Source organism: Homalodisca vitripennis, chromosome 1 (genome assembly GCF_021130785.1).
Source record: "Homalodisca vitripennis isolate AUS2020 chromosome 1, UT_GWSS_2.1, whole genome shotgun sequence".
Taxonomy (NCBI): domain Eukaryota; kingdom Metazoa; phylum Arthropoda; class Insecta; order Hemiptera; family Cicadellidae; genus Homalodisca; species Homalodisca vitripennis.
This window is the reverse complement of record NC_060207.1, coordinates 101,736,364-101,749,819: the sequence shown is the minus strand read 5'-3', so window position 1 is coordinate 101,749,819 and position 13,456 is coordinate 101,736,364. Positions and strand designations below refer to the sequence as shown.

At 33.9% G+C, this 13,456-nt stretch overlaps 1 protein-coding gene across 1 annotated transcript in view; it reads right to left on the bottom strand.

The window, feature by feature from the left end:
- Window positions 1-1,029: 1,029 nt before the first annotated feature.
- The window catches only part of LOC124367919 (stromal membrane-associated protein 1-like), a 78,514-nt gene continuing 66,087 nt past the window's right edge, over window positions 1,030-13,456 (bottom strand). The window contains exon 9 of the mRNA XM_046825128.1: window positions 1,030-1,523. Coding sequence (XP_046681084.1) covers window positions 1,431-1,523 — 93 coding nt within the window. The 3' untranslated portion in view covers window positions 1,030-1,430. The remainder of the gene's footprint in view (window positions 1,524-13,456) is intronic.

Below are 13,456 nucleotides of genomic sequence, written 5' to 3'. Positions count from 1 at the left end.
CTGTAGGGCAGGTGATCGAACTGCTCCCAATGAAATTGTCGAACCAATGTTTGAGTGTCACCAGCGGTATAGGGCCAAGCATTGTCATGGAGCAACACAATTCCGTTACCGAGCATTCCTCTCCATTTGTTTTGAATTGCCCGCCTTAGTTTTCTTAAGGTTTCGCAATACCTTGCCGCATTAATGGTTTCACCTCTTGGGAAAATCCATCAGCAAAACATCTTTCCAATCCCAAAAAACAGTGCACATGAATTTTTGTGCAGACATTGTCGTCTTGAATTTTTGTTTCTTTGGGGATTGCGTGTGTCGCCACTCCTTTGATTACTACTGTTTGGATTCTGGTGTGACATGACGGACCCAAGTTTCATAAACTCTCACAATTTTGTTTAAAAACTCCTCACCATAATTACTGTACTGTGTGAGAAAGTTTTCCGAATCTCTTGGTTTTATGCAAATTAGTGAGCAATTTTGCTAGTGCTACCCATCGGGAGCACAGCTTGTGATAACCTAAGTGGTCTGTAACAATTTTGTACAAAAGAGTGCATGGAATTGGTTGGAAATCATCAGATAGCATTGGATTGTCATACTGAAACGTCTGTTCTCTTGGAGTTTTTTGTCAAATGCCATTACCAAATCATCCGTGATGAGAGAAAGCCGATCGCTCCGATTCTCATCATGCACATTTGTTCGACTGCCATTAAACATTCTAACCCACTTTCTCACCACTCATCACGGCTAATTATAATTTCTTATAATTAGCGATAATCTTAAGAGTAGTCTACAATTATTTTCAACATACTGCTTCCATATAATAATGTACAACTCAATGCTACTAGCTAGATGGCAATAACATTCACCCAGCAAAGAACTCAGCTCGGGCATTTTCGTTTTCCTTCGTAGAGATCAACTATCACAGTAACAATACACAAGACATTGTTTTTGTTGGTGGAAATTATAGATTTCCCAAGTTTAAATGTATCAACATCATTGTATATGAGGGTTCAAAAGGCGAATAAAACAATAATTGCATATAATAATCAATTAACACGATTTATTCATTAATTGACAATATACCAATTAATGATAAGCATTACTTAATTGACAGTAATAAAATTTATAATTTACTGTAAATTATAAATAACAGGATCAGACATCATATTGCACACGCTGTATAAATCTTATTTTTTCGTACAGAAAAAACAATTTTTATTATAAATACTTGTTAATTTTTACATCCACTTTCAACATTTAAACATACTAACGTCAAGGACCAACAAAATCATCTATGCACCGAACAAATAGATTTGAAAATAAACAGTATCAATAAATAGAAATTAACATGGAATTATATATATATATTTTTTTTGAAGAACCAATGATATGACAGCGTCTTGTCGACGAGGGTTGAGAGACATCGCAGCTAGAGCAGGTTACTGCCAGAGAGGTGGGGGAATGGTAGGCTGGTAGGGGTTTGCAGGGACCATATTTACCCCCAGGTTCAGTCCTGACATTTGCTGAGTCAACTGAAAAAGAAAAATAATTTTTATAATAAAAATTCTAAATATTAATAAATGCCATCTTCTATAGTTATTGGAAAATAAAATATGTACTATTAAATAAAAAAACTCAACAAAGATCCAAGAAAATCCATTCATTTTTAGTAAACAGCTTTTTAGAGCTGGATGTTAGACCGGTTTCTCCTTATGAACATTAATCCTAAGAGTTAGGTGGAAGGTGCCACATACCAGAGTAAGTACTGATCATTGTGTGGTAACTGCTACAGAGCAAAATGTATCTCTAGACTGACTGTTTTATGATGTACTTGTTCACCTCAACTCATATATGTGATTTGTAGTTTTTATTCTTCTCAATAGTGTAGACTTGTGGTTTGTTGTTAAAGTAATAGACGTTTTGACATGGCGCGGCAATGGATGGGACTAGTGCTGCTATCTTGGCGTAAAGAGTGTTCCTACACTCAGTTCACAGCCAGCCGTGGTAGATTAAGCATCGTGCCTATCATACTTTGTACAAAGTGAAGTGTTGAAATGAGCACTGCAATTGAAAATCGAGCCAGTTGTGAAGTGCAATCTGTGATTGAGTTTTTGTTGGTGAAAAATCACAAGCTAATTGAAATTTATTGCCAGATTTGTGATGTGTACGGTGAAAAATCGCCATTTCACGATTACGGAATTTTCGGAACTTTCCTCCCAAACTTCACAGAGTTTAGTTCAGGAAATTGCGGTTGGTATACTTTGTTACCACAAATTTTGTGCCAGGTGGGTTTCAAAACTCCTTATTTTCATAGAAGACCACAATAAACAGAGACTTGCTGCAGCACTGACACTTTTGGAAGACTATGACAAAAGTGGAAACCAAATCATCGATCATATCCTAATCGGCTATGAGACAAAATGGCAGTTCATGGAATGGGGACACAGGCATTCGCCCAAGAAACTGAGGAAGTGTGTGGAAACTCTGTTAGCTAGAAAAAATCATGGCTACTGTGTTTTGGATCGCTCAGGGAGTGATTCTCACTGATTTTCTTGAATGTTGCCTAACTGTCAACTCAGAGAAGTATTGCCAAACACTCAGAAACTTAAGACGCATGATAAAAAACAAGCGTCAGGGAAAACTCAGCAAGAAAGTTTTGTTTCGTCTACACAGTAAATTGTATCCATGAGCTTTTAAATGGTTTTGGATGGGAAGTTTTCAATCATCTACCATACAAACCAAATCACTTTATTCCACATAATCAGTATATACAAGAAAATAACAAAGCTTATTTGTATGGTAAATTCCCAGCAAGACTATATGTCAGAGTGTTAGGAAGAGTTGTTATTTAAATTTACATACCAGGACATAAAAGCTATATAAATAAATTATAGAATAAAAATTAAACTTCTTCAAATGTTTAACCTTAAATATTAACAACAATGAAAAGAAAGGATTATTAACTAATATAAAACAAACTTGTCTGACAAACAAAAGCAGGCGCATGTATAGAAATCAATTACTACATGTTTAAATTAAGATGTGCAAGTTTTGAACAATTAAACTAATAATTAATAATCATAAAGTAATTCAATAGCAGGGCTTTGGACTGGTAATTTCAGTGTAAAGTAATAACAACAGCATCTCTGCAACCCGCCATCGAACAAAAAGTAACCATGCTGTCACCTTCTGCTTATGTACAATGACGCTATCACTCTCTACTTCTTTAATTTCATTATGTAAATTTCTATAAAGTATTTGAGCCAGATAAAGTTAATTACTAACTTCTAAACTAGGAACTAATTAATTTAGGAATGCAATAAGTGTTCCTTTATTATTTCTTATGAATAATAACAATGTTTTAATAAAAAGCTGCCTTATATTAAACGCAGGAAATTCCACAAAAAGTAACAAAGTAGGAAATCTATAGCTCTTTTATAAAACAGTTTTTATTATTGCTCTCTGTGTGATCGCCAGTGGTTCCAAGATGGCAGCGGAGGCACTACACCATTCCAGTATACCATATTGTAATACAGACTGCACGTAGGCAAAGTACACAGTCCTGCACTGATCCACCATCAAATCCTGACCAAGCCATGAAAATGCATACATAAGTTTCCTTAAAGCTTTATTTAAGTACTGCCACATGAGAGTTTATAATCAATGATAACACCCAAATACTTGTACTGGTCCACACACGCAATTGCTTCACAACCACACACATTCGACAGTGGATCACTGCAGGAATGCATTCTTAAAGTTCGAAGGCTAGGATTGGTTTGATTGCTTATAACAATGGGCAAATATTTAATTTTACTATCATTAACTGAAAGAGAGTTATGGTCAAACTAAATTTTAGTTTTTGACAAATCTTCTGAAGCCTGATCTAAAACTTCGTCCCACGTGCAGCCGTGTCATCAAAAAAATATATTTTTCCTTTAACAATTAATTTTCAGACATTACTGATGTCAATCAAGAAAAGTAGAGGCCCCATTATAGAAACTGCCTGAAGCCGTTATTGGTAACTCAAAATTAATAATAGGACGAATGTTACAATTATACTATAAAAAGTAGTAGTTTTGTAATTTTTGAGATTATTAAAAGGTTGTAGAATTTATTTTTAACCCGACTGGATGGCAACAACAGTGACCACACAGGTAATTAATGAGACATTGATAATGATACATAACAAGTATAAATTTAGTTTTGTTGCGCTGTAGTTCCTTGCAGGTATTAGCTATGGTAATTATAGTGAAGTACATACCGAACAACAATAAAATGTGAGGAAGGTTAAAGTTCAGCAATAACAAGGGACAATAAGTCTATCTACTTCTTCGCCACCTAACGATAGTAGCCAAATCCTTTACACGTATTTTTAAACCAGTTGAGATTAGGCAATGGAAACGCATCAGCGAAGTTATGATTCAAACACATGTTACGGTACAAAACATAGGAAATATAATACGAATCTGTTTTTTTTTTATTTAGAAACTGTAATACCAACTTGTTGTGAGTATCATGTGTAATAAATAATATGAGTTGTCAATGTAAAAAGAGTTTGAGAATGAGAGTATAAGTAAATAAGAATTATTTTGAAACAGTTGTCTTATGGTCATTAATTTGTCTTGAAGAAAAGTAATTTTGAGGAATATGTTTTAGTCTTAAAACATTATTTTTAAAATTGTTTTCTGTACATCATTTAATGGCTGAAGAATATTTTTGTAAGCGGCACCTTAGACTTTAATACTAAATGAAAGTTGCGATTGAACAAAAGCAAAATAAGAAAATAAGCCATTTAATTTCCTTATCTGTGAGAACTTCTCGTAATTGTCTGAAAGCAAAAATTGTATTTATTTATTAAAATCAAGCGGATTTTATTTTTTTAAACTAATGTGTTTTGAACAATTCATTTCTGAATAAAAAATTACACCTAGATGTTTTGTAACTCGTTACTTTTTCAGTTTCATGACATGCGCAATTGTCATTAGAATAGAATAGAATAGAATAGAATATATTTTATTGCGTTGACAATATATATTACATTGTATTGCAATAGTCAATAATACCAATTTTTTATGGTATTTATCTTAAAAACTAAATCCATTCACTCGACTTTCCATACAGTTGCACACAGGCACACATTCATACACATACAAAATTCATAATTCGTGGGATCAACCCCCAGGATTGCAACACTGCCGCGAATATCAATCCCAAGTGTGCTCCATAAACTCGCCAACTGAGTAAAAAGCACAAGACACCAGGTAGTGTTTTAATTGGGTTTTAAATTTTTTTGGATTTGTTTCTAAATTTAGTGTTTCAGGGAGATTGTTAATGAATTTGATCCCAGCTTGAGAAGGGAGGCGTTCAAATGCTGCTGTTCTATGCTCTCGGGCTCGAAAGCGCCCCCGAGCTCTTGTCTCGTATTTGTGTATATCACTGCCCTGCGTCAATATACACTGAAATCGACAGTAAAATGAAGTCTCTAAAATATACAAGCTGGGTAGAGTTAGCAAGTTGAGCTCCCTGAAGGCACTTCGACATGACTCTCTGTTGTTCAATTTTGCGATGATTCGAACAGCTTTTTTCTGCAGTCTGAATACTCTTTCCAAGTTTGATATGGCACAACTGCCCCACAGAGAAATTCCGTACGACAGGTATGGAAATATTAATCCACAGTAAGCCATCATTAAGACATCAGACGAACAAAACTTTGATAAATTGCGAAGGACAAAAATTCCAGTTGCCAATTTAGCACATACACTTTCAATGTGAACTTTCCAGGTTAACCCTTTATCTAGGTGTATTCCTAGAAATTTAGCAGAATCAGTTTCTTCCAGAACAATGTTATCCATCATTACTGTTGGGGTTTCATAAGTATTCAACCCACGTAAACAGAAGTTGATGTAATTTGTCTTTTCATGATTAGTTTTGAGATTATTTACCAGAAAATTTTGAATGCAGGAGTTAAGATCAATGAAGGTTTGAATCTCCAATGTAGTTAGAGAATCAGCCCGGAAACAGAGAGTCGTGTCATCTGCGTATTGAATGATTTTCCCATATAAGGCTGACGCATGGATATTATTCACATAAATCAAGAAAAGGACAGGACCCAAGATTGATCCCTGTGGGACTCCTTGGTATATTCTAATAGTACTTGATACTGCATTCTGGACCTGAACACATTGACTTCTACTGCTCAAGTATGAGTGGAGCCACTGGTGTGCTGTCCCTCGTACACCACAGCCTTCCAGCTTGTGTAGCAATATACCATGATTAACAGTATCAAACGCTTTTGAGAGATCAAGAAAGACACTGAGCGTTCTTTGGTGTGTCTCAAAGCCTTCCACAATAAAGTCTACAAGTTGTGTGATTGCTCCAAAAGTTGATCTTCCTGGTCTGAAACCAAATTGTAGATCAGACAAAATTTTGTGTTTGTCAAGAAAATTAAGAAGTCGGTCCAGGAACAGTTTTTCAAAAATTTTGCTAAAAACAGGTAAAATTGAAATTGGTCGATAGTTATCCGCTAACTTTGGATCGCCTTTTTTGAAAACAGGTACGACTTTTGCCAATTGGAGTGCGGATGGGAATGTGCCAGTTTCGAAAGAAACATTTATGATTTTTGTCAATGGGCTTAATATGTGCTGATAACATTGTTTTATAAGCCACATTGATATGCCATTTATGTCATTGGAAGTTTTAGCTGAAAAACTTCTTACAATACGTCCCACTTCGTCCTCACACACAGGGGCCAGAACCATAGATGAAGCAGGGGTATGTGTGGTGACTGTATCCAGTTCCAATTCACGGTCAGCATCAAGAGAACCAGCCACTGAGGAGAAAAATTTATTAAATTCCAAAGCTATTGCATTTGGATCGGTTAATTTTATCCCATCAGCATCAAGCTGAATGGATTTTGAAGATGCTTTATTTGTTGAGTTTTTTATAATGTTCCAAGCTGTCTTAGAAAAGTTAGATGATTGTTTTAGTTTATTGTTTATTTCGTATGATTTTGCAGCAGTTATTACTTTTTTATAAATTCTTTTGTAATTTCTATAGAAGGATTTGAATCTATAATCATTAGTGTTCCTGAATATTTCATTATAGAATTTTAATTTATTTCTAGAAATCAGAATTCCAGGTGTTATCCAAGAATTCTTCTGAACTTTACCTTTTGTTTTTATTTTCCTAAGGGGACAGCAAACATTTAAGTGGAACATGAAACAACTGTTGAAGGAGTCGAATATTGTGTCTGCAGAAGTAAAAGAATCTAAAAAAATCCAATTTTCATCTGCCAGACATTTATTTAAAAGATTTATATTATGTGGATGGAAATTTCTCCTTAAAATAATGTTGTGGGATTCTTGGCTCACTGAACATCCACGGATCACCACCTCCTGTGCGTAATGGTCGGATATAGCAGTGTTCAGCACTGACACAGAACTATTGAGTACGTTTGTTATGACATTATCAATGGCAGTGCTCGATGTCGCTGTCACACGAGTTGGCGAGTTCACAGACCAGCTAAGACTAAAAGATTTAAGCAAGTCTCTAAGCTGTTGAGTTTGCTTATCATTCATATTTAAAACATTAATATTGATATCCCCCATTATAACAAAATATTTAAAATTATTGAGGAGATAGTTTAGAAGCCGCTCAAGTCTCTCGAAAAAAACACCAAATTGTCCATTTGGTGATCTGTACAAACCAACTACAGCAATTCTCCCGAGAGAACTCAAGCAGACCTCAACTCCAGCCATCTCAAAATCTAATTCAATTCCTACATTAAACCTCAGTGGCTCAGACTTGATTCGATCTCGAACTAAAATTGCTACTCCACCTCCCTTATAAAATTGACGCTGAAAGGATTGGGCCAGATCAAAGTTAATAATTTTGAAAAAATTTATTGTTTCGTTTGTAAATCCGTGTTCCGAAACTATGAAGATGTCTTGTTTTAGTTCCTCACATAGAAGAGCAAGTTCATCTAACTTATTTGTTGCAGTTTGAGCATTTTGGTGGACTATGCTGAACGTAGAATTTGTTAACAAAGTTTTATGTCTGTGTTTTACTTTTTGGAAGAGGTTTAAGTTCTGTGTTGCAACTCTGGGGGTGGAACCTGTGTCCCTAAAAAATCATCTGTACAAGTTTTGTTGTCAAGTTTTGTTATAGTTGTGGTAAACACTGGCACTGGACTGTCTCTTTCCTCATGTGACTGCAGCACTTCTGATGTAGTTGAGGTGGTGAACTCTGCTTCTCCTCCAGGTATATCAGTGATCCCTTTGACAGCATCCATGTATGTCTCATGGGGAAGTGTAATTAGTTCACTCTCAGTAGCTTGTGGAATGACGTAACCTCGTATATTTTTTGATATATGATTCTTAATTCCAAGACAAATTTGGTTTGAGAGTTTAATTTTACCGCTTGCATTAAAGTGCAGGCCATGTTTGGTATGATCATGCAAGGTATATTTAGTATTTGGAACAATGACAAAGTTGAGGTTATCAAGTTTTGAGACTCTTATGTATTCGATCAGTTTGATATTGGATCTTTTAATAGCATCATTGGTGTTGAACCCCAACTTATCAAATCTATGTGGAATTCCAGGTATAACTACATTGGTTTTACGGGCTACTTGTTTTATTAAATCAAACCGAAAATCTAAATCTGGTGTTCTATTGTTGAAATTGTTTGTTCCTGCTAAGACAATAACATAATCCCCATTCTGGTAGGATTCTGTTAGTTCTTCAATATTTTCAATTACATCATTAAAATTTGCATTGGGTTTGATTATTGAAGTAACCACAAACATTCTACCAAGCCGGTCCCTGATGTGTTCACCACAGCCTCTCCCATGACTATCTGCCAGAATAAGGATTTTATTTTTGTTTATTGTTCCAGACTCCATTGAAGGTCTCGTTATCACATGCATATTTTGTTTAACGGTATGTGTAGCAGTATGACGTTGGTTTTTACTTTTTGTTTTATTTTGTCTTGTAGATTTAAAAAAAATTGATTTATTTTTGTTAATTTGTTTCCTGCCTTCCTCTTTTGATTTTGTAGCTACTTCTGTGTCATCTCCAAATTCATCCTCATCAGTCTCCTCTCCTGACAATACTTCAAAGCGATTGTTCGTGTCAATCCAACTACTAGTGGTTTGGATTTTTGGAGGTACAGATTTTTTATGTGCCACAGGAACTTTTTGCCACTTGTTTTGGTCAGCAACTATGTTTTGCTTAGTCCCTGTGTTTAGTTTTAAAGGTGAAAAACACTGAATACATTGAGAATTGTTCAGTTTACTTTGTAGAACTAGATTTTCATTTTTTATTTCTTTTGCTGCAATTTCTAGAGATCTTATAGAGGATATCATGTTTTTAGTTTCATTTTTGAGTATTTCACATTTTGTACAGGGTAATTCCTTTCGTTTTTCAACCATACCACAGTTCCCTTGTTCTGCTTGTAATATGAGCTCCATATTTAGTTTTTTCTCTTCTTCCAGCTTGTTTCTTAGAGTAGTTATAACTAAAAGTAATTCTTCTTCTTTTTCTTTACATTTTTCCAACATTATTTCAATTTCCTCTTCCTTTTGCTTTATTTTGTCTTCAAGTTCCAGCTCATAGACAGATTTGGCATTGCTGGTTTCATGCAGGGCCTGTTTTAGCTCTTCATTCTCTCTTAAAAGTGCTTGTCCAATTTCTGCTGCCAGTGTCAGAGAATCCTCTAAATTACTAGGTTCCTCTTCATGCTTGTCACATACAATCCTTTCATCTCCACTTTCCTCAACATAATTCTGCTTGCAATTAGGACATTTCCATGATTTACAATCTTCTTCTAACAAATTCTTAACATTATTGTATATTAAATTTACACATTTCAAATGATTCCATGATTTACAGGTATTACAAAATATAGCTGAAGTGCTTGCACATTTTCCACATACTCCACAGGGGTATTTATTATGTTTAGACATATTGCCTTGTTTCTAAATAAAACAGTTGTTAAAACTAAATTAAATTAATAAAATTTGTAATATAGACAGGTTAAAAAAGTAATTAAGGCTCGTATAAACAGTTATTATAACAATAAAAAGTAAATTGAATTAATTACAAATATTAAAATACAAAAGTTGTAAGCCAGATAAGTTTAAAAGCTTAAAAGGTGACAATAACAATTACAACAATAATAATTACAATGCATACATACTAAACATTTAACATTAAAATAATAAAAAACACAAATATAACAATTAGTTAAATAAATTAAATAGCAGTCAGGTAAAAGATTAAAATAGAAAATTATTATTACATTCAGACAAGATTACTAATAAATTTAAGAATTGGGGTTGCAAAAAGTAAATGCCACTAGTGGGATTTGAACCTGGAACTATCACATTAGGAGTCAGTCACCTTATCAAATGAGCTATTTGATAATGATAAAAACTTAGCAGAACTAAACACTGATAGTTCAGTTTATACAACTGGCAAGAGAAAAAGAGTTTTCTTGTCTTTAAACAATCACTGGGCTTTCCAAAATGTTATTGTTAGTTTATCTGTCAAACTTCAAATGCCACTGTTAATCTTCAAACTATTAAGATTATGTGATGTAGTCAATACAATTAAGTTTTTAATAATAAGAGTGAGGTTATGTTATGAGAAGATTATACAATTTTAAAACTTCAATTAAAAATAGTCTTACAGTCCAAGTCCATGTCTTCAAGAATGTCACTATAGTAAAATCTTCACAAAAACACAGAGTTATAAACCAATGGAAAACTAAAATTTTATATAATTACTTAAATTAGACACCACATTATAGAGCTTGTCAGTTCAGGTATTTTAGAGCATTATCACAGGCATGTATTTTAAGAGTTTCTAAATTTTCTAAATAAATATGAATTTAGTTTTGGAAATATTTAATAATAAGATGTTATGGTCAAACCATTGCTTTAATGTAAACATATCAAATAGAGCTTTTTCACGAACCTCCGCCGCTTTGTCACTTCAAAATAACCACTGTATCATCAGCAAACAAATATAATTTTCCACTAATATATAATTTAGGCAAATCATTAATATAAATAAAGAACAATACAGGCTCTAGTGTGCTGCCCTGAATAACTCCATATTTTACCTCCATGGACTTCCCCAATAATCACACCTTGAAGACTGTCTTTGAAATAGCTTTTAAACCAATTTAAATCACTAATACTGATAGAATTAAGTTTATTTAGTAAAATATTCCAAAAATATCAATGGAATTGAAAGCTTTTTTTAAGTAAAGAAAGATCAGCATTACTTGTTTATTGTTTACTAATGTATCGTTGATGCTTCTCTTAATACTAAATAAAGCGTCTGAAATGTTTCTATCTCATTCAAATTAATTTTCAGTAAGTATATTATTCTGAGTAAAAATACAGTATTAACTGATCTTTAACTATTTTCTCTGAGACTTTTGATAGCACACTTAACAACGATATTGGACAGAAGTTATTGCAATTGGTATAGGTCACCTTTGATGCGTAAGTTGATGGCCGAATTCAGCCTATAAGATCGATCATTGAAAAGATTTGTTACGTTTGAGCCAATAAAGTTCTGATCCACGTTAGTAAAGAATTCATTAAATTCGTTGGTTACTTCAAGCTTAATTTTGTCATTCAATAATTTGGTATTTGGCAAATATTTATTTAGCTGAATTGAAACTTTTTTAACCTCTCTACTACTAAATTTATTTACAACAACCAAACAGTTTAAATTTCAATTAGCTTGGTCTAATTTATCACGAAAATATTTTTTTTTTAGTTGCTTTAAATTTCTGCTTAACCCTTTCAGTGCCAGACAATCTCCCTAGTGCGCGTGCAAGAAATGCCAGGCATAGTGCCATATGCTCATGCAAGAAGAGCCAGGCTATAATTGCCAATTTTTCAGCAGTTTACAAAAACTGTCACAGTTTTGTTATTTATTGATGAAAATTGTTACTTTTTGTTTTGTTTTGCTCTAAACAATGTGCTTTGAATTAATACTGAAAAATAAATTTACTACAACATGCATTAAAAATATAAAACCAGAAAAACTTTTACTTACATAAAATTTTATGATGAATTTTTCAGTTTGGTGTAAATATAAGGCCAGTAAAAAAATCCTTGTTCCATAAATTGAGTATGTGTTTGAACCTCCACATACTTTTCAACACATACACAAAAAATTATACATCTATCTTCAAAAATAAAGGTTTTATCATTGTTTTTCAAAAATAACGCGTATTTGGATTTTTCGCACATCTTGCTAAACACTGTTTTTCACTTTATAAAATTATGTATTAGGCAAATATTGAGAAAAAATAGCCTATTTCAAGTTTAAAATTACACAATTAATAAACACTTATAGCCTACTTAAAAAGGTTTTGCAAGCAAATGTGGCCTTTTTCCTCCAGCCTGAGTACTTTTCTTACTACAGACAGAGCAATTAAGTTCTTTTTTATTTGGCAATTTGTTCAAGAACATTGTCCAATCGGGATCACCACTGCCGTTATTAGCCGCATTACCCTCCCTGCTGTTTCCAGGTGAAGTATACAACATAGGCCTTCTTTCTTGGAGGGCCAGCCATTCAGTGGAAAGTTCTTCTACTAGTGCCACAGTGTACTCTAGCCTAGGAAGGGGTTTGTCAGTCTTTTTTTTATAAATTATGTAGGAATTGAGTACCATGCGCCCAAAGATATTAAAAGTAACTTTCCTCCAAAATCGGAGTGCTTTCCTCTCATCCAGGTATGAATTTAACATTTGGTCCCCTCCATCAACCCCTCCCATAAAATCATTATATCTCCTTATGACTTTTGGCTTATTAGTAGTTTTGATGTGATTTCCAAATTTTTTGCTCCTTTTTTCATCTTCAACTGTGCCATCTGTAGTTAAAACTAATACTTGTTTTGTCTGGGACTGCTTTTCTCTGAATGCTAATAAAGTCATCTCATTTTTTTTGAAGTACTTCTTTTCTCCCACTTTGAACTTAGGTTTTACTGAATCAGGAAGTCCTTTGCGGTTTATACGCATGGTACCCGTCAAAAATGTACATTTACTGTAAAGATATTTAGCAAGCTTTAGAGAAGTAAAGAAATTATCACAGAAAATGTGATAGCCTTTATTTAATAGGCCAGCCATCTCCAAAAGCCTTTTCACAACAAAATAGCCCAATCCATTAGATTTAATTTCATCTTTGTCACTGCCATTCGCCCCTTTATAGACAAAGAAATTCAAGCAGTAGTGGGTGACCGAGTCACATAGCATCCAAAGCTTTATTCCCCACCGATGTCGCTTCTTTGGTAAGTACTGCCTCAGCTGACTGTGCGATTTGGAACTTATAATACTCTCGTCAATCGCAAGGTTCTGACCGGGAGAAAAATGAAATTTGAAAACCCTATTTACATGGTCAATCAGTGGTTTGAACCGAGCGCACGCATCATAATCTGGCTCACC